Source organism: Camelus dromedarius, chromosome 27 (assembly GCF_036321535.1).
Source record: "Camelus dromedarius isolate mCamDro1 chromosome 27, mCamDro1.pat, whole genome shotgun sequence".
Taxonomy (NCBI): Eukaryota; Metazoa; Chordata; class Mammalia; order Artiodactyla; family Camelidae; genus Camelus; species Camelus dromedarius.
The window spans coordinates 9,379,444-9,407,195 of NC_087462.1; the positions used below are offsets into that span (position 1 = coordinate 9,379,444).

The following is a 27,752-nucleotide window of genomic DNA, read 5'->3' on the forward strand; positions in this document are numbered from 1 at the left end:
CCCTAATCCTGACTGGCCATTCTTTCACCCAAAGGTTTGGATGGTCCAACTTATGCCAGGCTTCTTTCTAGTGCTGAGGAAGCAGCTGTAAACAGGGTATCTCGCATCTCGGAGCCACGTTCTAGTGGAGGAGACACTGAGCTCCGTGAAGGCAGGATTTTTGTGGGTTTGTTCACTGAGATGGCCCCAGTCCCTAGGAGAGCCCCTGCCTGATAAATGTTTTGTGAAATAAAAACAAAGCAACAAATATATGATGAGTTGGGGTGCAACAAGTGTTTGAAGAAAAATAGGGTAAGACAGAGGGGGTAGAGAGTGGCAAGGGCTGCTATTTAAGAAGGCCAAGGAAGTCTGGTGGAACAGCATTGTAGGTAGAAGGAACAGCAGCTGTGAAGGTTCTGAAAAGGGAAACCGGTGACTCCTTTGCATACTAAGAGTTTGCACTATTCATCTCTTAAGGCGTTATTATAATTCTTGTATCATTGTGATTAAGAGCTATGTTATATATTTACATACTCACACTATATATTATGAAAAATAAACATATTAAAATATCATTCTATAATTTAATCCTCACAACAGTCTTGTAAAATTGATGCTATTATTCCAGTTTCTCAGAATCAAAACAAAGATCAGCATTTTAGGTTGCAAGACATAAAAATTGTTAATAAACTAAGGGAGACAATCTTGTAACTAAGTGAACAGAATATGTGTAGTTTGAGCTTAAAAAGCCTTCATCCCACCTGACTTACTCTTTTTTATGAAGCCACTATAAAGCTGAGAGGTAAGTAATCGTTTGCCTTTTTGAGATGAGAACTGTCACCACAGAAGTTAAACACATAGCTTAAAAAAAAAAAACTTAATTTTGGAACAATATTAGATTTACAGAAAAATTGCAAAGATAGTACAGAGGTTTCCACCTACTCGCCACTCACCAGGTCCCCCTGATGTTAACATCTTAGACTAGATATACTAACTGGAGTACGTCTGCTAAAACTAAGAACGTAACATGGGAACAGTATTGTTCACTATCAATTTTATTGGGATTGTACGCTTTTCAATGAAGTAACTTCTTCTGTCTAGGATCTAATCTAGGATCCCAAATTGCATTTAGCATCTAGCTTTTCATTAAACACAATTGGAGCTAATACTTGTATAACCGAGCTCATTGGTGAAATTAAATCCCGTAATTCCCACTCTCCAATGCAAAATGTCACTAACTCGCTCAATCCAATCTCTCTGACGATATGTTTTGGTCCTGGGAATATCAGTGCTACCCATCTCTCCAGATTTTAACTTCATCCATCTCCCCAAGGGGTGCTTACAAGTTTGGCTTCCTACACACACGCCTTGGGGCTGGACTCCTGGGAGTCTTTCCGTCTGAAATCAAGCTCACGTTGCCTTTTTCAACAGAATTCTTACTGCAGAGGAGTCCAATGTGCTTCCTTCTCCAAGGATGACAAGTATGTCTATGCAGGCTTGAAGGATCGCTCCATAATCGTCTGGAGTGTGCTGGATGGTGAGTCTTTTTGCTTTGAGGGTAGGACTGAACTTAGATCTGACAATGAAGGGCCCTGTTCTGGGTCCTGGCTGTTAGAGGGCCCTGCTCTGTCCTCCCCTAGCTGGGTCCCTCCTCTTAGGGAGGTATCTGCAGTCCCAGGAACAGGCCCAATTGGAGCTATACCTCCTCTTCTAGACCCATGCTCTGGGTACCCAGAACTCCAGAACACCCTCCCCATCTGGCTCAGAGCCCTCTTTCAGGTGTGTGTAGGCCTCTTCCCCAGATCTATCCTTCTGAAAGTGGGCTGTGTCCACAGTGTGCACACCCCCAAGCTCAGAGGGTGGGCAAAGAGTAGTGTGCGTGGAGTCTGGATGTGTGAGCTGGGTGGGGGTTCACACGTATGTATCTGAAGCCCCTAGGGGTGTACGATGGAGCTGGATGTGAAAGAGAAGGGGGCAAGCTACAAACAGCTAGGGGCTGGCTATCCCTCACCATTACATTCTGGTATGGAACCGAGGAGCCCAAGAATCCTCAACCCAAACTTGGTAACAAAGGTGCTGGCTAAAAGTCACAGATGGCTAAGAAGGTGAGGTCTGTGAACTGTGGCCGTGAAGCCCATCCTGGGCAGGTTCACAACCTCTCTTCCTGCTCCTCCTCCAATAACAATAATATTTACTCAGTTCACTCTAGGCTGAAACTGATACTTAGCACCTGACATGCATGATATCTTCAGATCTTCAGAATTCCCCTCAGCAGGGAGGTTAAATTATCGTTCCCATGTTGCAGATGGAGCAAGAGGGACTCTGAGAGGCTAGATATCATGCCTAAGCTAGTAAGGGGCGTAGCAGGGATTTGGCCCCAAGCAGCTAACTCTTGAATATGCGAGATTAGATATCTGTGGCCCCCTTTTTATCCTTTGTGCCTTCCCCTCCTCCCCCTCCCCCCACAGGCGCACTGCTGGCGGTCCAGTTTGTCCATGCCGTGGTGAACAGAATCATCCCAACCTCCAATGGCCTCATTGCCCCCAGCAGACATGGCTATCTCATCCGTGAACGTTTCCAGTGCCCTTCATCAAGAATCTCACAACAGGACCCTCTCAAGAACTTCAAGAAGGCAGTGTGGATGGTCAAATCTAGGCAGAGAGAAGAGCTGGCAGCTGCTGCAGGAGCACTCCAGGACTCGAGATCAGGGAGTGCCCAGGGAAACGAATCCAAATCAAACAAACGCTCACAAGTCTGCCTGCTAGTGTAGAAACCCCTCATGGGCTCCAGTGAGGTTCGCCCCATTCGATCTGGCTGAAGAAAAGGGAATGAATGTGTTGCTGTATATCTGGACCCAAAGCCTCCAATTATGTGACCCAGACCTTGCTTCCCACCATCATTCTACTCTTCTCTCCTCCTTGTCAGCTCCATTCACAGACCTTCCATCCCCAGGTTAACAACATGACAGCCAAGTTCAGTAGAAAAGAGAGTTTCCCTTACCCAACAGTTTGAACCAAAGTCCTGGCTGAGTCTGTTAGCTCCAGCTGGCTTACACACACATCCTGGAACACAAAGCTATCTCTGGGGAGAATGCAATACTCTGATTGGCGGGCCTGATCCAATTCCTGTTAGGGCTGAGGATGGAGTCAACACCGCCCAACTCTGTGGACTGAGAATGGGAGAGGCTATTCCCAGAGGGGAAACTGGAGTGCTGGTATCTGGAGGCCAAAGGGGGAAAGATGGATGTGAAACCAACCAAACCACAAACATGGACCACAGAGTTTTTCAGTTTATAAAGCGCCAGGTGCTATGGCCTGATCCTTCTCACAGCCCACACTTCAGGGAGGGCAGGAGTTTCTGTGTCCATTTTATAGACAAGGGAACTGAACGTTGCAGAGGTAGCTGTGATTTGCTCAAAGTCACGAGCCTGAGGTGCAAGAGCTCTGAGAAATAAGAGCCCAGAGCCTCCCTGTCCCGATCCTTGTTGGACCACCTCGCTCCGATTTTAGACTCAGAAGCATGACCATCTATTCCACGGGTACCACACTCAGATGCTCCTAGGGGCCAGTGAGTAATCTAGATGATTGCTGTGCACCTGGGTGGGCAGCAGAGAGTGATGGTGACAATAGGAACAGGGCACTGCTCTGTCTTGGGTGGACATGGGTATCCTGACTCTTCCTCAGATCTGCCACAGGGAAAGCATCCCAGTGCCAGAGCTTCCTGTTGTCGTAAGTAAAGCCAGAAATCCAGCCTTTTATGAGAAATGTTCCCCCACCACTTTTTTTTTTAAAGCTGGTGATTGGCTCAGATTTACATCTATAGGCACATTTGGCCTGTGTGTCTCTAGTTCATGAGCTGACTCATGACCCAGGCTGGCATTAAAACAGGAAACCTGTTATCATTCTTCCATCTCTACTCCCTGGCTCCCAAACTTGGAGGATCAAGATGCTTTTTATCTTAAAAACTGGAGGCTCTTGGAAGCAGATGGGAAGAGTTGCCGACATCTCTCTGCCATGCTTTTGGACCATCTCCACCTTGTGCAAATTCAACAGTCCAGCTGTTTCCGTTCTGCTTAAATGGCTCTTTCTTCTTTGCGTGCTGCCTTCTACAAGCACCGCTTGCTTCTGGGGCTTTTGCCCCAGAGAGTCCAAACCTTCAAGATGCTATTCCTTTTCCTCTTCATTGGAATTCCAGATAGAGTTTCAGAAAAAGCAACTTTAGAAATAGAGGCTTTTGAGCTGGATGTGACCCTACTGACGGTCTCATTCAGTCATTTTTCAAACTAGGGTTCCAAGGAGGGCTTTGGTAGTTCTGCAAATTTTAGCATCAAATTCCATTTTTAAAAATATTTTAAACTTTAAATTTAAAGTGCACATTGGGGGAGGGTGCCTAGATCAAGTGGCAGAGCGCAGGCTTAGCATGTACGAGGTCCTGGGTTCAATCCCCAGTACCTCCATTACACATAAAAATAATAAATAAATAAATAAACCTAATTACTTCCCCCTGACAAAAACAAAAGTAAATAAATAAATAAAAACAACAATTAAAAAAAAAATAAAGTGCACGCTGGGCAGCAGGTTTTAAGGTGTTGGAGATAACTAACGTAGGGTTCTCCTGCCATCTGCATTTAACTTAGATTGTGAGGGGAGCCCTTGACAAAAACAGCCACTCTGCCACCATGTCTCTGTGAATCAGGGAGTTACCCAACGCAGAAATAAAGTGGATGTGACTGAGTATGATTTCAGTTACAACTTCTGGCTTAAAATGTGTGTACAATTGCTTTGTACGTAAATACGAATTTGAACATAGGAGAGACATTTTTACTAATAAAAGTCTACTCTATACTGTTGCTTACGTTGGGTGGGGTTTTTGTAGTGAGTTTTCATTTGAGAAGGAGTTTGGTAGCTATGACTGTTTGACAAGCACCGTGCTTTGCTGTGGAGTGACTTGCCTGAGATCTCCCAGCCCTGACGGAGACAGGGTGAGAGCATGGTTATTGTGCTAACAGGACTGTACTGACATATACTGTCCAAACTGGGACATTTTTGAGAGTGAAAGGGAGAGCTCTTAACAATTATTCCGAGACAACTTCAATCAACTGGACTGTCCCAAGACAAGTGGAATATAGAGCCCCTCTAGCTACAGCAGGAATTCACTTATGTTAAATTCTTGAGACTCTTTAAATTGAGATATAAATGACGTATAACATATCAGTTTCAGGCATACAATATAATGATACAATATTTGTATGTATTGTGTAATGATCACAATAAGTCTGGTTGACATCCATCACTACACATGGTTACCATTTTTTTTCTTGTGATAAGAACTTTTAAGACCTATTCTCTTAGCAACTTTCAAATATACAGTACATATTATTAACTATGGTCACCATGTTGTACATTACATCTCCAGGACTTATTTATCTTACAACTTTTTTTGGGGGGGCGGGGGGAGAAATCAGCTTCTTTATTAGGTGAATACTTAAATAATAATAATACACATTCATGGTAAGCAAATCAAATAGAACAGAAGAATAAGGGCATAAAGGAAAAATCAGAAGTAGGGTGATCACAGTGACCCTGTGTACCAAGGACTAACCCAGTTAAAAGTGAGAATCCTATGTCCTGATAGTCCTTCTGTCACTGGCAAATCAGGACAGCTGGTCACCCAAACAGCTCTTACATTCCCCAGTCCCTCCCCCTAGGAATGTACCTTTTGACCAACTTCACCCATTTCACACACACACACACATACACACCCACATCCTGCCTCTGGCAATCACCATACTGTTTTCTGTATCTATGAGTTTGGGTTTTTTTTAACTTTAACTTTATTTTTAAATTCTAGAGATTTTTAAATTTGTTGACTTAAAAGCTTAAAAATATTCAAACCCACAGCAAAGTTACAATATTGAGGACAAAAAACACACAGTTACTCATTCTCGAGATTCCCCAATTGCCCTGTCACAGCCAATCTCCTGCTAAATCAGTTCAAGATCAGGGCTGGGACAAGGGTGAGAAGAGTGGGTCACTCAACTCAGACACAAAGTTTAAGAGGCGCCAAAAAAAAAACAAAAAAACAAACCCTCGACCTTCAAGATAAACATTGTATTACCATACTTTTTAAATCAAAATGAATAAAAATGCATGATGAACAAAATATCAACATTTTAAATAAAAGCGTGATCTGACCTTGCATTTGCACACTTTCCTCACTCACCCCTCCCTTATTGCAGTCCTGGAGATTTTAAGACCCTTCACCCCCTAAATAACTTCAGGAGGCATCTCTAAGGATTAAGGTCATTCTCCTATATAACCCCACACACTTACCAAAACTAACAGTCATTATTTAAAGCTTTCCATAGGCATCCCCAACTTTCCTAATTAGTGCTAAAACATTCCCAACTAGCTGTTTCTTTCAAACTAGGACCCAATCACGATTGGTTCACGCGTTGCACTACATTTGGTTGTTTTGTCTCTTCAGTCTTATATATTCTAGAGTAAGAGTCAGCAAACCACAGTCCATGCATCTGTTTTTATAGATAAAGTTTTATTGGAACCCGGCCATGCCTGTTCATTCACATATTGCCTATGGCTGTTTTCATGCTACAGTGACAGAGCATGTATGGCTCCAAAGCCAAAAATATTTACAATCTGGCCCTTTATATTTATTTATATTATATATACTTACATTTACACTATACATATTAATATTGCATATATTATATATTATATAGCAAACATGATGTATCTTTATATTACATATAACATTTATAATATTATTCTTATCTTTTATTATATCGTTATTTATTTGTTTAAAATATAAAATATTTACAATCTGCCAACCCTCATCTTAAAAGGCTTGATTAGATCTAGGGTAGTGGTTTTTTTTTCTTTTCTTTTTTTAGGGTAAATTTTTTAAAAATAGACTATTTTCAGGAGTGATTTTAGGTTCACAGTAAAATTGAGTGAAAGGTACAGAGATTTCTCTTATATCCCCTGCCCCTACACATGTGTCATTTCCTCCATTATCTGTTTATTCATTTTTTTTTTTTTAATGGAGGTACTGGGGATTGAACCCAGGACCCCATGCATGCTAAGCAGGCGCTCTACCACTGAGCTGTACCCTTGCCCCACCTGCATTGTCAACATACCCCACCAGAGTGGTACATTGGTTCCACTTGAAGAACCAGCATTGGCACCTCATCATCACAGGGTAAACGGCTGTAATAAGACTACTTCCTGGTAGTTAGTTATCAGTTTCTGCCCCACAAATTACCACAAATTTAGCAGCTGAGACTAACAGTCATTCATTCTCTCACTGTAGCTGTGGGTCAGGAGTCTGGGCACAGTGTGGCTGGGTTCTCTGTTCAGGGTCCCACAAGGTGTCAGCCAGGCTGAGATCTCACTGAGAGGCTCAGAGCCCTGGTCCATAAGCAGTTACAACGTGGCTGGTTCTTCCTTCAAGGCCAGCATCATCACACCTCTCTACTGCTTCAAGGCTCTGACCTCCAGGTTATCTTTTTTTTTTTAATTAATTAATTTGGGGAGGGGGAGGCAACTAGGTTTGTTTGTTTGTTAGTTTTAATGGAGGTATTGGAGATAGAACGCAGGACCCATGCATGCTAAGCGTGCGCTCTACCACTGAGCTATACCTTCCCCCCACAGATTATCTTTTAAAGGGTGCCACTGATTAGGTCAGGCCCATTAGGAATAATCTGCCTTCTGATTAATTCAAAATCAACTCACTTGGGACCTTAAATACACCTGCAAATTCCCTTCACCTTGGCCATGTAGCATCACCTAAATGTAGGCATGACATCCACTATGTTCCCAGGCCCACCCACACTCCAGGATGGGAGATAAGTCAAGTTGCTCATACCAGGGTGTGAGAATCTCTGGCAGCCTTAGAATTCTGCCACAACACTAGAGATTTTAGTCCTGAAGTTTGCCACCTGAGAAGACTTAGATTTATTCAAAATAGGATCATTTGATCTTGTCTTCTTAACCTTGCCAAAACACTACCTAACCCAAGACCTATCTAAGAATCTTATCTTAATGCCACTAAATTAGACAAATGGTAAGGAAATTTGTGTTCCAATTTTATCTGAACTGTCTATCTAAACAGTCAACATTAAGGTTTTCATTTTCTTCTTAAAAAAATGTTTAAGGATTTTTTAATTTTTATACAAACCATTTAAAATTTTTTATTGAAGTATAGTTAATTTACGATGTTGTATTAGTTTCTGGCCTACAGCAAAGTGAATTCATTTGTGTGTGTGTGTGTGTGTGTGTGTGTGTGTTTATTCTTTTTCAGATTCTTTTCCATTATAGGTTATTACAAGATGTTGAATATAGTTCCCTGTGCTATACAGTAGGTCCTTGTTGTTTATCTGTGAGGATTTCAATTTAATCTGTGTAGACGAGAATGGTAAAGAAAAAATCAGCTTAGCAACTTTTTATGCTTTATAAAAATAAAAATGAAAAGATGTACGTATACAATTGGCCACATGTTGAACACATGCACTCACACACACACATGCACTCACACACACGCATACCTGAATCCATGCATCCTTCAGAACTCATACATACCCGAGGTGGGATTGGATTGTGGTTGCCTGTTCGCCAAATGAGTGAGGATTTCCTCTGACTCTATGAGACCTATTAAAAGAATGGAATAGTGAAAGTGATGCTTGTGGGAGAGGAGCATTGTGTGAGGACTCCATGGCATATCAGAAGCCCACACATGCCGATTGTTGCCAGGAGGTGTTGTTGTGAAAAAGACTGCCCAGATTCTGGTGGCCTCAGAGTCTGGTTCAGACAGGAATACACTGAGACTGAACAGAATTCCCTTGTGGGCTGGGAGCCATGCATCCTTGATGCTTCTTTCCCCCTCATCCCTATATCCACCTGGCGCCACGCCCTCTTTACTGTACGTTCTGAATATCACTTCCTTCCACCCCTTTCTCTCCACCTCAACTGCTCCCATCCTGACCTAAGTCACCATCATCCTTGCCTGCCGAAACACTGAAACAGCCTCCCTGCATCTTCCCTGGCTCCCCTCCAATCACTTCTCTGCAGAGTAGTAGTCAGAACATTTGCTTCCAATTTCAAAGCTGCTCAAACAGCTCCTTGCATAGAACCCATACGCAGTTTCTACCAGTACTAAACGTCAAGACTGGAAGCCTTAAGTCATTCCTCATCCCATAAGAATAAGTGGTCTGTCCCTTCTGTCCTCTCCACTCTAATTCTGCACCTTCTCTCTCCCTCCAATTCCTCTGCAGTCCAAGAACACCGGTCTTTTTTTCTTTTTTTTAAGTTCTTCAAATGTGCCACACTCTTTCTCACCACGGGGCCTTTGCACAGCCAGTCCCTCTGACTTTCATAGTGAACGCCTACATGTACTTCAAAACTCAACTAGAATGCCACCTCCTCTTGGAAGACTTTCTCATCCCCTGCCAGACTGGGTTAAGTCCCTTGGGTGACAGAAGATATTGTCCAAAAATGGTCATAGCATTATTTCCTATCCCCCATGTTATTGCAGAATCTGGCTACTTCCCAGGTTCTGGGGGCTGTTTGTCTTTTCCTTGAATTTGGGAGGGACTTTTGAGTCTGTGTGACTTGCAAGGGTGGATCAGAAAAAGGCTACAAGGCTTCCACCTGGCTAACTTGCTCCTCTCAGGATGACTGGTCTTGGGACTCAGCTGCCATATTGTAAGGAATCTCAGGCTGCATAAGGAGGTCACATGTAGGTATTCTTGGCAACAGCCCTAGCACCAGCCTCAACCTACAGCCAGAAGCAACTGATGGACATGTGAGTAAATCTTCAGAGGATTCGAGCCTCGGCCTTCCAGCCACTCAGCTGACACTGAAGGGCCAGGGATGAGCTATCCTTGCCAAGCCTGCCCAAGTTACAGATTGGAGAGCAAAACAAATGTTCTTGTCATTGTAAACCTTAAAATCTTGAGATGGCTTCTTATACAGCCATAGTAACTGGAACAGAATAACTATTACACTTGTGCCTTCTATTTGAAGTATCTGTTACAGCTGAAACTTTATATTTCAATATGTGATTATTTACTTATTTTTAATGGAGATTACTGGGGATTGAACCCAGGACCTCCTGCATGCTAAGCATGCGCGCTACCACTGAGCTATACCCTCCCTCTGCGTGTGTGATTATTTGATTGGTATCCTTCTTGAAGGACTGATGGCTCTGGGAGAGAAAAGCCTTGTAGATTTTGTTCACCATTCTACTCCTGACCACTGGCAAATGATGCATTCATTGCCAATGTATTCTCAGCTTTCCTGCACCTCTTCACATATAAAAAGAGATACCAAACGAAGATGGTGTACAAGGGACTGTGAGATGGCAGAGAAGGGGTCTGCCTCTGGCAGAGGAGCGTAGCTTCTTGAAAGAAAGGACATCTGGGTTGTAGTTTGAAGGATGTGTAGGGTGTTTTCTGTGTAATGAAGAGATAGAGCAGGGCTTCTGGCAAAGGAAATGGTATGTGCCAATGCACGGGGCCAGTAAGCAGCCAGGCTAGGCAGGCACTGTCAGGAGGCGCTGTACAGATAGAGGACAGCTTGCCTGGGTGGAAAATTCTGCCTAGAAAAGGTTTGTAAGGGCCAAGTTCTTACTGCCTTCAATGCTGCAGGTAGGTGCTTGGATTCTACTTACCAAAAAAAGGAAGGCCTTGGGTTTGAAAACAGCTGTGGAATGATCTCAGTTCTTGATAGCCCTGGGACTGGAAAAACTGGTTAAGAGGCTCCTGAACTGATCCAGTGGGGGAACTGATGGGGTCAGGACTAGAGAAGTGAAGATAGGAGGAGCAGAACTAATCAAGAGCAATTTAGCAGAAGTTCACCGCAGGGCCCTACATTAGGGTGCTGTGTGGCCATACACAGTTGTCACATCAACCCTTTAAAGCTGGGGTCCACAACATTTTTCAGTAAATACATCAGACTGTGTAGATCTTAGCATCTGTCGCAGCTATTCACCGGCTGTGTAGTGCAAAAATAGCCATAGATGATAGATAAACAAGTAGGCGTGACTGCGTTCCAGTAAGACTTTATTTTACAAACACTGAAATTTGAATTTCATACATTTTTCACGTGTCGCGGAATAGTCTTGTTTCCTGGATTTTCCCCAACTTTTAAAATTGTAAAAATCACTCTGAGCTTGCTTGTGAGGTGGGACAAAAGCAGGTGGCAGGTCTTGGTTGGTTTATCCGTGGTATATAAAGCATTATTCACGTTTCAATTTTAGGAGTAAGAACCTAGAGTGAGTCCCTCAAGGAACCCCGCCTTCCCTGGAGCCGCCAGACCCCGCCCCCTAGGCGGAGCCCGCGCATGCGCGGCCAGCCCTCGGGCGGGGGCGGGGCGGGCCGCGGCTCCGACTTCCAACATGGCGCACGCTGGCGGCGGCAGCGGCGGCCCCGCGGGCAGGGGGCTGAGCGGCGCCCGCTGGGGTCGCTCGGGCTCTGCCGGCCACGAGAAACTGCCAGTGCACGTGAGTCGTGCCCCAGCCCTCCCTCGGGGACTCGGTTGTCCAGCCCCCACAGGCCGACGCCCCCAACCCGGGCCCCGCCCGGCCCCGGCCCCGCCTCGGCCTCCCCTATGCGCGGCCCGGGACCCCCGACTCCTCACCTACGCCCTTCGGGGGCCCGGCCCGTCCCTCTCCCGCCAGGGACCCCTGCCCCTTTCCCTCCTCGGTCGACCGTAGCCCACCGGGACCCTCCCCCTCCCCGCAGGTGGAGGACGCCCTCACCTACCTGGACCAGGTGAAGATCCGATTCGGTAGCGACCCAGCCACTTACAACGGCTTCCTGGAGATCATGAAGGAGTTCAAAAGCCAGAGGTACCTGTGGGGCCTCTACCCACCCCGGGGGGCCGCCGTGGGCCGCAGTCTGCCTGAAAAGAGTGGGAGTCCCCAGCCCCGGCTGCCCCTCAACAGGGTGACCTTGCGCAGGTCGTGGAACTTCTTAGAACCTCAGAAAATGGGACCCCTTGGTGAAGCTGTTGAGGGGCTTCTGGAACGACGGCAGGGATGGGGTGAGGTGAGGGAGGCAGTCTAGCAAGCACAGGGTCCCATCCTACCTTTACTCAAAATGTTGATTTTTAAATGAATTTCGTTCATTGAGGGTTTTTAAAAATTAATTTTGATTTTTTTCAAGCCCTGCACGAAAATGTTACTTATCTTGATTATTGAATGTTTTGACACTCTCTCCCCTTTAAATTCTTGTTCCCAAGGTGAGTGCCTTCCTGACCTCAACCGAGTCCCAGGCCTGCTTGGAAATAATGTGCATAAAATGTGCTTAGTAAGGAACCTAGCACTTAGAAGGCGTTTAAAACACATTAGCAGTTTGCATCCGCACAGAATCAAGAGAGTTAAGGTAGATCTGGGAACCCCACTATCATACACTGTTTGACAGTAGGCCCACTGAGGCTTAGAGTGGGCCAGGGGTTTGCCCAGACCCATAGTAGGAGCAGAGGTGGGACCAGAACTCCATACCTCTGACTTAGATTCTTGCATGTCACATCCCTACGGGGCTGCTTCCCCATCTGAGGAAACATGGCAGGGCCTGCCTGGTTTCCTTCCATAAGCAGGATGTTAAGGCTTTGGCCCTGAGTGCAGCCCTCAGGGGGACCCCCTCTCCCCCCTTGAATTCTTAATGCCACTTCTTTACTTGCAGGGCCTTTGGTTTTTAGGCATTACAGTCAGTTGCAGGGAACAACTCATTTGTCATAGTCAATCCTTAATTCATCCAGAATGAGGAATTTATCTCATGTTTAGAGGACTTTGACCTCCTCTCACTTCTTGGAACCCAGGACTCGCAGTTGGCCGTCTTGACATTTTCGGAACCGAGCGCACCTGCTTGCAGTGTTTCGGGAGCTGTGCTGTGCAGTGCACATATTCTCTGGTTTTTGCCAGGAAGGCACAGGGAACCCAGATGTGGCTGCCTCTGAAGTGGATCACCGTCATCAGCAGAATCATACCAGTCACGTTTTAGGGTGCTTTGTTGTCCATTGAGAAGCCCGTGATGCGGTGTGGTTAGGGGAGTCAGGAGTGGCTTTTGTTTGAATTTGCTCTGCAAGACACTCCTGCCCACTCTTCTTCTTCTTTGTTCCAGCATCGATACCCCTGGAGTCATCCGACGGGTGTCACAGCTCTTCCACGAACACCCTGACCTCATTGTTGGATTCAACGCTTTCCTTCCTCTCGGGTACAGAATAGACATTCCCAAGAATGGCAAGTTGAACATACAGTCGCCCCTGTCAAACCAGGTACGCCGCTGCAGTGGTTTGAGTGACCTGACCTTAGCGCAGCCCGCCCTGGTGCTCAGGTACTCAGGCTGGGCAGCGCGCCTTGTGGGTTTCATTGCTGGAAAGTTGGTGAAGATCCCATCTTTTTCTTCAAGTGCTTGTAGTCAAATCAAAGTAGATGGAAACACCTACACAGGCAGCCTCTGATCCCAAATTGATCCCTTTGGTGGATTTAAATCAAGAGTGGATGTGTTTGTGTATACGTGTGTGTGTGTGTGCGTGTATGCGTGCCAAGGAGGCATTCTCCTAACACAGTTTTATGTCCAGTCAAAATAATCACATCCGCAGTCACTGAGGTCTTGGCTTGAGGCTTTCCCACTGAGCACACTAAGCAGGCCACACTTGTACCTGGGCATGTGGTCCCTCTGATCACCCTCGGTGCCGCCCACACAGTAAAGCGGTGGAGATGCATGTGTGACTTGCTATTTTTATCGTTGCTGTGCCTCATTTACCTGCCGACGGGATCACTGACTCAGCTCAGGCTTGTGGCTTTGGTCTCTTCTTTCTCGTGGGACAGGTTTGTGCCTCTTCTGTCTCTGCAGTCTCTTCTTGTTTGAGCTCAGCAAAATCCCTGAGAAAAAGCCTGTTTGAGCTTTACTCTTATAAAGTAACCACTGTCTTTTTCTCTTCTCGGCCCTGTTGCCATTGAAGGCTTAACACTTAGTTACGGGGGGGCTCTCCAGGGCACTGTGGGGCGTTCAGCAGTGTCCCTGGCCTTCACCCACTGGGCCCTCACCCTGTCGAGCCAGCCAAAAATGTCTCCAGACAAAGCCCAGTGTCTCCTGGGGGCAAAAATCACAGCATTGAGAAGCTCTGGTGTGAGTGAACCAGCTCTTTGAACCTTCTCCATCTCTGCCCCAGGGGTTTTTGCAGGGAAGGTTACCAATAAAATCTACTCCAGAAGCATTTGGTAGGTTTCTCCTCTGAGGAAGGAGATTGCAGAGTGTCCTATCCATTAGGGCGTCAGGATTTGAAAAGAGAACAGTAAGAGGCAGTGTGGTGGTGGCTGGACCCTCTCCGAGGGGAGCTGGCACATACATTCTGCTCTCTCTCTACGCAAGGCAGACTGCACCATCAGCACAAAACTCAGCGCGCCTCAGTTTTAAAAAGGAACTTGGAAGCCCAGAGCTTCCATTTCATGTTTGCAAATGGAGCGCCAGGATGCAGAGGTAGCGCTCCTGCCTCCTGATGATAAAAGCCTTAGCAGGGATTAAAAAAGCAGAGTGCTCACGGCTGGGAGGAAAGCAGTCTCATTTGCAGCAGTGTGCGCGGAAGCGGTCTGCTGAATCCGGAGCGCTGCGTAATTGCTGGTGTCCTTGCCATCACTCATGAGGAGGGACTCCGAGACCTAAGCTGCACCTCATGTGTGGAATTCGCCTTTCTCAGCCCCTGTTGGAGTAACTGCTCTCGGGGCTGGATCTCCACATGAACCTCACCTTCCTTTAAATAGCCACGGGGCCGCTGCCGTCCCACACACAGCTTCCAGGACTGTTGGAGAGATAAGGAGACCTGACCAGTCTTGTCTGCTCCTGCCCTGGGCGGTTTGGTGACCGCAGGTCTATTAACTTGAAGAAAGGCTGGATGCGAACTTTCCCTTGAAACCTTGAGAGCTGCTTACCGGGGCCTCCCAGTCTTGCTGTGCCTGGAAGCAGCCACACGGAGGGCCCTTCCTCAGCTGGAGAGGTCCCCGTCCTTCATTCCCTTGGGGCACACGCCACCCACCTGCTTTCAGTCACATCCATGGACCTGCCAGTTTCCAGCCCTGCGTTACACCAGGTGTGAACAAGGTGTCCTCTCAGCTGCCAAGAGTCCTTTTCAAGTGCCCTGGGGCTTTATTTTTTTAAATTGGTTTTTCTGGTTTCACTGTTTTGAAGTACAGCTTTGTGTTTATGTGATTTTTCTTTTTTTTTCCTTTCATTTTTTTCACTTCATCATGAGTCCTGTCAACAGGGAGGGAGGAGTTCTTAGGTGCTGAGGAAGAGAAGTGAGTCTTAGCCTCGGGGGAGCCTTTTGTGCAGTGTATCTCAGCCTCAGCACTGTTGTCACTGGGGCCAGATCATTCCTTCTGGTGGGGTCCGTCCCGGGTAGTGTGGTGAACAGCATCCCTGGCCTCCATCCAGCTGATGTCAGTAGCACCCCCCCAACCCCAAGTATGACAACCCAGAATGTCTCTGGACATTGTGAAGTGTCCCCAGGGGGCAAAATCGCCTCAGCAGAGAACACTAGTCTAAGGGGAAGATAGACAAATATGTGCCGTGACGTGGGTGGAGGAGCCAGAGAGGGGCGGGGACCATGGCGGGAAGAATGTCCTTTTGCCGCAGCTGCGGCCTCCTGAGTCAGCATCATTTCAGATCTGGTTGGCCCCAGTTGTAACGTCAGCTCCTCAGAGAGCCCCCAACTCCCACCCAAGTCATTTTCATAGCACCCTGTTTTATGTATTTCAAGGTAGCATAGCTAAGCTAAGGAATTAAAAAATACACTGTTTCTTGTTGGTTTGCCTTTCCTGGCAGAATGAGTCCTCCAGATCAGGCAAGACCGCGTCTGTCTTGTTCACAACTGTGCCCCTGTTCTGGGACATTGGAGGAACAAGATACTGGATGTTGGTGGGAAAGTAACGCATCTTGGCTCCTGGGTTGCGTTCAGGACGGACCCTGCCTCTCAGGGGGCTGGCCCTTTTGTGCTTGGCTGGGACGACAGCTGCTTGGACAGAGGGAAAGAGATGAACCACCAGCTGCAGCTTGTAATACAGTGACCCCTGCACGTTCAGGGAGGGGTCTGCCATCCTCCCTCGGGGAGGGTCATTTGGAAGATCAGTCAGTTCCTGGCAGGTCACCTCCCGTGTTTGTGTCTTCATCCTCCACGGGGCAGGTGTAGACCCCCTCTTCTGTGCCAGGCCCTGGGGTTCGTTCAGAGTCCCAGCTCTCAGGGTGCTTGCATGGTCACGTATGGGCAGCTAGAAGTACAGGAGGGAGTTGAGTGCTGCGCGTGGAAGACAGCAGGGGCCGGGCTTGGGGGTGCTGTGGGCAGATGCTGAATGAGGGAGGCAGGGCCGGCCTGTGTCTTCGGGGGAGTCTTCCCAGTGGGGGCGTCAAGGCCTGAGGTAGGGATGAGTGACTGTGCCTGAGAAACAGCCAGGAAACTCGTGGAGTTGGGACCTGAGGCAGAAAGTGTGGGAGAGAGAGAGCCAGGAGCGTGGGAAGCCAGTGGAGAGTTCTGAAAAGGCTGCTCTGGCTGCTGTACTAGAAATGGACTGAGAGGGCAGGAGAGGATCTGGGAGACCAGGAGCGGGCTCCGTGTGATCCATTTGGAGTAGAGAGTGATGTGGACCAGGGTGGGGTGTCAGAGTGAGAAGTCCAGGATGATTCCAGGATGCCCGAGCCTTTGGGTGAAGGTGGCACCTGGCAAGATGAGCCAGGCTGGGGATTGGAGGGGTGGGGAGTTGGGAGTGGGGGCTGTTGTGTGACTGGAATGTCTGTTTGAAAGGTGTTAAGTAGGTGGGGCTGTGTGTGGACACCCAGGCAGCCATGTTGGCCACATAAGGCGGCTCGTCAGTGTCTAGAAGTCGTTTCTGACTGCCTGGTCCAGGACACCCAGTGCAGACAGAGAAGACAAAAGCCTGAATTGTTCTAGAAAGTTTAGACCTAGGGCTGGCAGACTATGGCCCATGGAACAAAGTCAGCTTATTTTTGTTTGGCCAGTGGTTTTTACATTTTTCAGATTACGTTAAAAAAATTTAATTGTGGTATTATTTACATAACATAGAATTCATCATTGTAACCATTTTAAAGTGTCCAATTCAGTGGCTTTTAGTATATTCACAACCCCGTGCAGCTGCTACTACAATTCCAGAACGTTTCTATTACCCCTAAAAGAAACTGTACCTCCCAGTTCTCCCCTGCCACCAGCCTCTGGCAGCCACGAATCCCCTTTCTGTCTGTAGATTTTCCTGTTCTGCATACTTCATGTAAATGGAATCATATACCATTATATCCTTCTTTGTCTGGTCTTCCTTCTCTCAACATGATGTTTTCCAGGTTCATCCACGTTGTACTAGAGCTTCATTCCTTTTTAAGGCTGAGTAATACTCCACTGTGTGGATGGAACACATGTTGTTCATCCATTCATCAGTTGATGGACATGTGGGTGGTTTCCACCTTTCGGCTGTTGCAAACACGGCTGCTGTGAACCTGCATGTCTGAGGGGTTGTTTGAAAGCCTGTGTTTGGTTCTTTGGGCGGATATCCAGGAGTAGAATTGCTCAGTCACGTGGTGGCCGTGTTTAACTTCCTGAAGAATCGCCAGCGTGTTTGCCACCGCGGTTGCACCATTATTGTCTGGCAGTTTTTGCCGAGCCCTGGTCCCCAGGGGTGGTTCTCCATCTCATCCCAGTGACTCACTCCAGGGAATTGGAAGAAGCATTCGGTGCTTGCAAATGCCTTCTCATAGTGGTGGGGAGCTCCCAGTGAGCACACAGCCTCCTCTGAAGCAAATCTTGGCTCCAAGGCTGCTCCCTCCCCGCCACCACCCCTGCCCAGCTCCTTCCACCACCAAGCCTATGTTCCCTGAAGGAACACAAGTGCAGACCTCTGAGCTTAAGCCGAGGCAGTCAGCAGGAACATCCCCAGTGTCCTAGGACAAATTCCAGTGCCAGGGAGAAATGGTCTTTAGAGTTGTGACTACTCTGGATCTTTTGTGTGTCTGTTTTCCTTGGCTCAGACTTTCTAGAGCTGCCTCTACACTCATTGTTAATGGGCTGAATTGTGGCCTGCCCCCCCAGTTCATATCTGGAAGTCCTAATCAGTATCTCAGAATGTGACTGTATTTGGAGATAGGGTCTTTACAGAGGTAATTTAGGTGAAATGAGGCCATTAGAATGGGCTTCAATCCAGTCTGACTGGTGTCCTTAAGGAGGAGGAAATTTGGTCACATGGAGAGACCCCAGGGATACGTGTGAAACAAAGGGACGACCATGCGAGGACACAGCAGGAAGACACCTGTTTGCTGGCCAGGAGGCCTCAGGAGATGCCAGCCCTGCTGACACCTTGATCATGAACTCCAGCCTCCAGAACTGGGAGATCAGTCTGTCATTGAAGCCGCCCAGTCTGTGGTACTTGTCATGGCAGCCCCAGCACAGTAGGAGACCTACTCATGACAGCAGGTGTGCCTGGCAGAGGTGTCTGTGGTGATGACAGCTCTGCAGCGGTGGGCGGCAGCGTGCCTGGGTTCCCTGGAGTCCCAGGGTCGGCTGTCGGTGCCAGATGCGGTGCCAGGTTCCACAGGATGGAGACAGTAGGCTCGATTTTTTCCTTCATCCGTCCTTCTGATCATCCCAATGTGGATGAAGCACAGTCTGTTCCAAGTACTGTTCCAGGCACCAGGGATACAGCAGTGACCAAAGTAGAATCCCTGCCCTCCTGGAGTTTGCCTTTTGATCAGGGTTGGACAGACGGGAAAATAAGTAAAATGTGTTATGTGTAGAAAGGTGATATGTGCCACGGAGAAAAATAGAGCAAGAAAGGGGCTCAGAGGACTGGGAGACGGGATCATTTTACTTTGGTGCAGGATGGTTCTGGAAGACTCACTGAGAAGGTGTTGAGTAAACAAAGACCTCAAGCTGAACTTGAGGGATCCCGACCTGCCGAGACCTGGGCGGGGACCTGCAAGATGCCAGGGTCTCTCCTGACAGCACAGCCGTGGGCAGTGGCAGAGGGAGGCCATCCTCACAACACACAAACAAAAATACCAGTTTAGGAGCATAAATATCACCTCCTTTGGGATGTGTCTCATTGTGAATTAGGGTGCCGACTTCCCGGGAGAGAGACTGTGTCTGTTTTCTGTTTATGTTGACAGAAAACCACATAAACGGAGGGAAAGCTCGATGCCTGCTCAGGGCACCTCTTTTTGTCACACGACTTGCTTGGCACCAAAAGTCCCGCAGCCCTGGACAGTGGGCCCTCCTCACTACGGGGTCCCCATTCCATACCTGCTGTGACAGCAGGTTAAAGTCTTGCTGAAATGGGCTGGCTGGCAAGAGGTGTGGGAAGACTTCTCTTATAAACAGCCCAAAGCTCTGCTCCAAAAAGAGTTAAACCACTCACTTTCTGTAAATTCCTCCCAAGTGCTCATTTTTGGAAGTGTAGAGTGTGTGTGTCAGTCACAGTTTCACGTTCTTTGAATCTACTAGAAGGATCAGGCAGAGGTGAGTTCATGAGACCCTCCCAGGAACGCACGGGAGCTCAGCATGCCGAGCAGGGGCTGTCTCCGTGTTCTGGGTGCCCCCACCCCGCTTCCCTCTCTCCAGGCCTCAAGAAGTCAGCTTTTTCTGCATCCAGTTGAAAAACTTGGCTCTGTGCTAAGTTTTGCCTGTCCCCATGCACAGTGGCTCAGTCTGGTGCTTCTCACTGTCTGTTCCCGGTGTTGGACCCGCCAGTAACTCACTGTGATGTTGTTGTCAGGAGAATTCACACAACCACAGCGACTGTGCCGAGAACTTCAAGCAGCAGATGCTGTATAAGGAGGACAAGCCGCAGGTGCCCTTGGAGTCAGATTCCGTGGAATTCAACAATGCCATCAGCTACGTGAACAAGATTAAGACCCGCTTTCTAGACCACCCAGAAATCTACAGGTCATTCCTGGAGATCCTGCACACTTACCAGGTAAGAAGTCTTAGGTCACACTTCCTTGTGGGTGTTTGTAGCATCATCCAATATTAGGTGTGTCAGAAACATTCAGATTTTCTCATCTGAATTCACGAAATCCTGTAAAATTCTGATTAGCTCTTTTTTTGCATTAAATTTTTTTCTGCTGTGGTAAAGTATATATAATATAAAATGTAACCATTTTAACCATTTTTAAGTGTACAGTTCAGGGGCACTTAGTACATTCACATTGTTGTGCAACCATCACCACCATCCACCTCCAGAACTTCTTTTACCTTGAGCCAAAACTGTCCCCATTGAACACTAACTCCTCGCCCCCTTCCCCAGGCCCTGGCAAGCTCCTTTCTACTGTCTGTCTATGAATCTGACTATTGTAGGGACTTCATATGAGTGGGATTGTACAGGATTTGTCCTTTGGTGACTGGCTTATTTCATTTGGCATAACGCCCTCAAGGTCTATACATGTTATAACAGGTGTCAGAATGTCCTTTTTTTTTTTAAGGCTGAATAATGTTCCACCATACAGATATGTCTCCTTCTGTTTATCCATTCAACCGTCACCAGACACTTGGGTTGCTTCCACATTCTGGCTGTTGTGAATAACGCTGCTGTGAACATGGGTGTACAGATGCCTGTTGGAGTTCTGTTTTGATTTTAATTTGCTCTTTGAGGCACCTCTGCACCCTCACTAGGGGAAACACATTAAAGGATTAAGAAAGAACTCAGGAAGTTTTCTTTTTGTAAGATGGCTTTGTTATTGTTTAGACAATAGAATTACCCTCCATCTATGCTGATTACAACTGGGCTTGGTGCCAGGCGCTGGGTGGACAGAGATGAATGGTTGCTGTTGCTCTTTAGTTCAGTTTAGGGGTGGAAGGAACTTAGAAATGATTAGGGAGGAAAAGAAGGGGCGTGTGTAGGAGAGGTGTGTCAGAGTTAATGGTTGCCAGCCTCATCAGACTCCAGGGGTCAGAGCCATCAGGTGAAAGGTGGACTCTTGGTGCCGGGATGGCCTGGGCAAAGGCCCAGGGGCTGGAGCAAGAAGCTGGCTTCAGGGAACTTGACAGGGAGTACAGGCAGGCCGGCAGCAAGGGTGTCTGTGCAGAGAGCTTGGACATCATCCTCACCCAGACGTACAGTGTCCGTGCCTTTTATGTTTCTAAGCAACGGAACCCACTTTTAAAAATGAAATCTTCTGTACAATCTGAATTTCTGTGTGAATTATCCTGATTTTAGATCATTGGCTCAGATTTTTAAAAGACTCTGAATAAACCTGGCTACAAATTACTGATGTTTTAAATCTCTGCCCCGCTCCCTTCTGAGCCCTTTTCCTCACCTTCCTGAACCTTGCGGTTCTAATCCATAGAATGGCTGTAATGCTAGTGGTGCCGACCCCAATTAAACGTGGTTAACTGAGGTCATTGATCTAAGCACAGTGCTTGCCTTGGGTCAGCCGTGGGCAGCCTTTCCCTTCTACAGCTTCATGCGTATGTCGTGCACCTGGATGAGCACAGCCAGTTCTGCCCTGATGTCCCTAAAAATGACCGCTCTCTGCAAATTCGCACCCATCACGGGACTTATGGGAAAATGGGGTCTGGGCACGACATTCAGAAACTATTGGCACCATATTAGAAAAAGATAGGCACCTGCTAAAGACCGGTAGCGCCGTTGTACACACAGCAAATGGCTGAGCGTGACGTGAATGCTGCAGTACCTCCGGCACTTGACCTTGGAGAAGACCTGAGGTTTGCTGTGGATGTGGGTTTGGGAAGGTTGCAGCCTGTGGGTCACCGTGAGGTACCAGGAGGAGGCTTCCTGAAATGAGACTGGATGTTGTCACCCCAGACAGTGGCGTGGCTCTTAACATCTGAGGGGGGGTGGGGGTGGGGGGTTTGTGTGTCTCGGCTCTGCCAAGTGCCCTTTTCCCCTGTCACCCCATGGTGCCCCGGACAGAATCCTGCATCAGCAAATGCAAAATCCACACCACGCTCAAATCATTCCCTAGTACATGTCTCAGATTTGTGTTCAAAACAGGTATTAGAGCATCTGACTGTCTCTGGGGAAACTCCTAGCAGGTATGTCCCTAGGTCAGAGCATGTGTGCCTGTGACAGCATCATAGATGGTGCCACACTTCACTCTGCCGATGGCACCGGCGTTTCTTTCTGCCTTGTCATGGGAGTGCCCAGTTCCTCACTCCCTCATCAGAAATCGACTGGCAGAGCCCTCATCCTCTTTGTCAGTCTGATGAGTAGAAATGTTGTGATGCTGTTTTAAATAATATTTCTTCAGGCATCACTCAGTCTGATCATTGTTTCATCTGTATAGAGATGATTTGTGTTTATTCTCTGAACTCAGTGGTCTTTGCCGATTTTTTCTTTGGCTCTCAAGTGTCCCAGTAACTTTGGGCGGATGAGGGTGGAGGCAGTTTTTTCTCCCTCCTAAATAGGTGCTCTGTGTGCCCGGATTAGAAATGAGCTTTCCGCAGGGTACCAGAAGGGGAGGGCACACCAAGGGCGCCTTGTCTCTTCCCCTTTGCAGCTGTGGGCGGGTGGTGTCGAAGCCCTGCCCTGCCCTGCCCCCTGGGAGGGCCCGACACCAACGCCTCTCTCTCCTCACATTCTTGGGTGTACAGTTGAGGGGGACTAACTTCCAAAGGGCAAGGCCGCTTCTTGCCCTCCGGACCTGAGTCCCCTCTGGTCCTCATCTTGTTGCTTTAGGCTCCAGAGCAGTCTGTCTTCCTTCCAGAGTCTTATTGACTCTGGGCAGACAGGTCCCTTGGCCTGTAAGTCTCTTGCCTTCCCTCTTCACCCTCTTCGCCTTCCAGACCCAATGCTAGCTCCTCGCTCTCCAACCCAGCAGAACCAGCCCTCTTGCCCTCGGGAGGACCGTGGGTTTGCCCCTGACCTCACACTTCCTCATCCTCTGCTCGAGGGGCGCACGGGCCGGGGCCAAGTCCTTCCATGACCGTGCCCATCCCACGTCCTCTCCACGCTCCCAGCACAGGCCCCATCCATGACCGGGGCTCAGGCTGAGTTGTGCCGTGGGGTGAAGACACAAGCACACAGGACTGTTCTCTAGAGCAGAGGGTGGGGGTGGGAGCTGGTGCGGGACACCCTGAGTTGTCAGCGGGGCAGCTGGCTGAGCCCCTCCTGGTGGCAGCAGTCATGGGGTCTGCCAGTCGATTCTTTTGTGAGTTGTCCCTCTGTCTCCTCCACAGTGGGATGCCTGAATGTCACAGCCTGGGGTGCCTCCTGGTTGCTTGGCTAATGACTCATTTTCCCTTTCCTGAAAATCGGCAGAAGGAGCAGCTGAGCACAAAGGGCCGTCCGTTCCGAGGCATGTCTGAGGAGGAGGTGTTCACCGAGGTGGCCAACCTCTTCCGGGGCCAGGAGGACCTGCTCTCCGAGTTTGGACAGTTCCTGCCCGAAGCCAAGCGCTCCCTGGTGAGTTCAGAGCACCTGCCCCAGTCCCAGGCCGCTTCCTCAGCAGTGCGGCTCCCAGGGCCGGGCCAGGTTTGTCCACTCCCCACGTGTGCCAGGTTCCTCCAGAAGCCACACAGGGCACAGACACCAACGGGACCCCAGGGCAGGCTCCACCTCCACGTTGAGCTGGAGCAGATCCTCAAAAGGGCTTCTCTGGACAGACAGCCGGGTGGTGAGGGCTGGCTTGGTGGTTTGGGAGGCAGAGAGTGTCCACCCTTGGAGACCTGCCTATAACCAGGGCCATGTGGGCAGGTGCAGGTCGGGGTCAGGCCCACCACCTCCCTCTCTGGAGGGTCCTGGTGGCAGGGGTGGGGTGGGGGCTGAGGCTTGGCAGTGAGAGCAGAGGGAGGGACCTGGGATGGGGAGTTGGGGGCACAGACTGCACCGTCATCAGCCTTTTTCCCTTTGCTGTGCCCAGAGGCCTGCTGGGCTGCCCTTTCCATTTCCTCTTTTTCTTTTTTTTATATGAACTTACAGTTTTTAAAATACTGAAGTAAAATTCACGTAACATAAAATTCACCATTTTTAGATATACAGTTCAGTAGCATTTAGCATATTCACAACATTGTGCAGCCATCACCTCTGTCTACTTGCAGAACATTCCCATCACCCCAAAAGGAAACCTCGTCCCCATGAGCAGTCACTCCCCATCCCTCCTCCCCTGGACCCTGGCGATCACCGCCTGCTTTCTGTCTCTATGGATTTGCCTGTTCTGGACATTTCACACGTAGATGGAATCATACAACATGTGTCCTTTGGTATCTGGCTTCTTTCACTCAGCAGAATGATTTTAAGGTTCATCCATGATGTAGCATTTGTCAGACCAGAACTTCATCCTTCCTGTGGCTGACCAGTAACCCCGCTGTGCTGATGAAGCACATTTGTTCATCCATTCCTCCACTGACGGACACTTGGGCTGTTGCCACCTTTTGGCGATTGTGAATGGTGCTGCTGTGCACATGGATATACGAGGGTTTGTTTGAGTCTCTGTTTTCAATTTTTCTGGGTCTATACCTAGGAGTGGAATTGCTGAATTATATGGTAGCTCTATGCTGAAGTTTTGAGTAATTGCCAAACTGCTTTCCACAAAAACAGTGTGCCCTAATTGCTGTGATGGAAATTCCAGCAGTATGGTGACTAGAAGTGGTGAGAGCAGGCTTCCTCATCTTCTTCCTGATCTCAGAGGAAAGGCTTTCCGTCTTTCACTGCTGAGCGTGATGTAAACTGTAAGGTTTTCATAGGCGCCTGCCTTTGCTTATGAAAAACCCCTTAAGGGCTTGAGGAAGGTCCTTCTATTCCTAGGTTGTTGGGTGCTCCATTTCCTCTTTTCATCCTTCTTTGCCCTTGATGACAACTTGGGATGTGAGCACACGAGTCCCCCCTCTCCCCACCTTCGTAAGTCACCACCACCTCTCCCAGGTCATGAAGATGCACTGGAGGCGCAGGCCACGGGGGCAGCAGGTCTTGAAGGAAGGGACACAGGGGGCGACAGCAGTTTGAGCTTGAGTGCCATTCAAGACTCTTGGTTAATCAAGCGGACCTCTGGTTGGGATTTGTCCCCGTATTACTGTCCCCAGGACACAGAGCACCATCCCTAAGAGGGGATTCCACCCAGAAGCACCTGATTCAGAGCCATGGAAGCTCTGTGCCCGTTGTGGGCTGACCTCAAGTCCGAGAGCTGAAACCAGTCTTTCCCACCCGCCCAGAGCCTTGGGTATCCTGGGGTCGGGGGCTGGGCAGAGCCCCGAGAGTGCACAGCCTGGGTCCCCTCAGGCGCTGGGCGCTGCAGGCAGGCTTGAGCTGGCTGTGTCACCTCCCGGACCTCATTTCCTCCCTGCTCGCATGGGACTGACCAGCCCTGCTCAGGTGGGGGTTCAGAGAACTGTTTTCCTTTAAATGCTTGTTGCGGGGCCCAGCTTGTTGCTCAGTAATCTGGGAAGAGCAGCTGCGGGTGTGCGGGAAAGCAGGCCTAGATTCAGGCTGCTGTCTCGTCCTCTCCTCCTAGGGCCTCCCTCTGCGTCTCCAGGGCCAGCCTGCTACCTGGCCTGCCGGACGCCCTTGGGGAGAACCTGAGGAGGGGTGATCGAAGCCCTTGTCTGGTGGTGGGTATGGCACGTGGAACAGGGGCTCGCGATTGCACACATGGTTCACATCTTGCTTTGTCCCCTCCCCACTGCAGGGGCCATTTCCCCAAACCTCGGCTCCCTCGTCTAGGAAGTGGTGATGAGGATGGCCCCCTAGGCTGATCGGAAGCTTCCTCAGCCGGCTTCCTGCCTTTGCTGAGTCGTGCACCTCTGTAGACGTCGGAACCGCTTTGGGGGCGGGTGGGGAGCCCCCTCTCCCCGCACCATGGGGACAGTGCACAGCAGACCTGTGGTAACTGGTAGTGCTGGCAGTCTGCGCTGCTCGCAGGGGCTCTGCAGCTTTGCACCAAGAGCAGCCTGAATTCATGAGTTACAGTCTGGGGTCAGGGTGGGGTTCCGGTACAGCCGCTTGTCCTCCAAGGGCTGTGGTAGCGTGCCCCCTGGTGGACATAACTCGGCATTTACGAAATTGGACCCTGGCAAAGCCCATCCTAGAAAAATGAGTATTTCTCTCAGAAAAGCACCTGCCCACACAGTTTCTTTAAATGATATTTGTTATCAATTCAGCAGTGTTTTTGTGTACATTGGGGGATTAGAGCTGTCGTGTACATTTTAAAAGATTGAATCAACTTTTAAAAATTAATAAAATGTCCGTATAGAAATCTGTCGTATAAAGTGATCTTTATATTAATTTGTAGATTTCTATTTAAACTGCAGGAAAAAGAAACTAAAGGTGAAATTTGGTATTCTCTTAATTAAACTGGACTGTTTGGCCTAGATCAGCATCAGCAGTTTTTCTAGAAAGGACCAGATAGTAAGTATCTTAGGTTTTGCGGAGCAGATAGTGTCCTTGGCCACAGGCCATGTGGTGGCGGATGGGTGTGGCTGTGTGCCAGTAAAACTTTATTTACAAATACAAGCTGAGCACGGCGAATTGCCAGCCCTTACCTGAATGATCTTTGAGGGATCTTTTCCCTTAGGCGTTTTTTGCACACTGGGACATTTAACTAAAACATAAGAACTGTCTGAGCTATTAGGGGAAGATCAGTGATGCTGCGCTTGCCTTCCAGCTGGGCGAGCTCGGCTGGGCAAGCGGTGGGCTCCCCCCTTCCCCTGGCCTCCCCTATCCCAGGTCCTACTCAGCAAGTATCGTCACCCACCCCCGCCTCCTTTAGGAATTGGTGTCTGCACCTGTTCTGGGATCTGTGATGAATACCAGTTGAGAATTTTTCCACTTTAGGTTCTTGGAGTAGCTTTGAGTCTTCGGATAACTGATTCTCTAAAGAAGTTTAATCCCCTAAGGGACAGGTTTTGCCTGTAGTTAAACAAAAGGTCTTTATTATTATGATTACTATTATAAAAATTGTACATATTCATGAAAAAAATCAAGCATTAGTAAGAGTACCCAGTATGAAAAGTAGACTTCCCTCCTTCCTTGCCTCAGTTTCCCATTCTCCTCAGAGTTAAGCACTTAAAAGTGTCTTATATTATGTATCTTTCCAAAAATGTCATCTGAATATGCAAACAAATGTTTATTCTTTTTTAAAAACAGTCCTATTTGTTCTGCCCCTAGGGTTTTGGGTTTTTTTTTTTTCCCTCATTTCACATAACAGTGTATCGGGTGTGCCTACCCTTAGCAGTGACGCAGGGGACACAGAGACACAGAGCTAAATAACACATCTGATGGTTGCCCCTGTTTTGTTTGGATGCACCATGTCTTGTTCATCCAGCCCATGCTTCAGGCCAACAGCATGTCCTTCGTGCAGTGTCTCTGCGTACAGGTCCCGTGATGGGGTGGGTGCAGGCAGGGTGGTGGGGCTGACTGCGGGGTGCCTCCCCAGCCCTGGGTGCCTCCCCAGCCCTGCCCACGTCCTGCAGAAAAGCTACAGTCTGTCCACCGTAGCTGCTCTGACTTTCATATGGATACAAATGCTGAATAGATCCTTTCAGAAGCATTCTTCATAAATATTGCCAACACTCGGACCTGTTACTCAATGCCTGGTGTAGAGAGCCTCACAGGACTAGCGACAAGCTCCCCACCAAGTGATGATACTGCCCCCAAGATGCATTTTCTCATTCATACAAAGTGATACAAATTTGGCTGCAAGGCCCCCCAAGTGACCTGGCGGCTATCAGCTGCTTTCTCTTGCTGCCAGGGCTTTGCATATGCGGGTCCTCTCACCTGAAATGCTTTCCCTTTCTGTGGTGCACTCGAAC

At 48.4% G+C, this 27,752-nt stretch overlaps 2 protein-coding genes across 4 annotated transcripts in view; both read left to right on the forward strand.

Moving 5' to 3' along the window:
* Positions 1 to 4,833, forward strand: part of NWD1 (NACHT and WD repeat domain containing 1) — a 61,519-nt gene extending 56,686 nt beyond the window's left edge. For all 3 annotated transcript variants that reach the window (XM_064479962.1, XM_010995072.3, XM_064479961.1), the window contains 2 exons: positions 1,411 to 1,516; positions 2,448 to 4,833. In XM_064479962.1, coding sequence (XP_064336032.1) covers positions 1,411 to 1,516; positions 2,448 to 2,749 — 408 coding nt within the window. In that variant the 3' untranslated portion in view covers positions 2,750 to 4,833. The remainder of the gene's footprint in view (positions 1 to 1,410; positions 1,517 to 2,447) is intronic.
* A 6,531-nt stretch (positions 4,834 to 11,364) lies between these two features.
* SIN3B (SIN3 transcription regulator family member B) overlaps positions 11,365 to 27,752 on the forward strand; it is a 36,021-nt gene continuing 19,633 nt past the window's right edge. Inside the window, exons 1-5 of the mRNA XM_031437538.2 lie at positions 11,365 to 11,496; positions 11,738 to 11,844; positions 13,118 to 13,271; positions 19,765 to 19,965; positions 23,269 to 23,412. Coding sequence (XP_031293398.1) covers positions 11,392 to 11,496; positions 11,738 to 11,844; positions 13,118 to 13,271; positions 19,765 to 19,965; positions 23,269 to 23,412 — 711 coding nt within the window. The 5' untranslated portion in view covers positions 11,365 to 11,391. The remainder of the gene's footprint in view (positions 11,497 to 11,737; positions 11,845 to 13,117; positions 13,272 to 19,764; positions 19,966 to 23,268; positions 23,413 to 27,752) is intronic.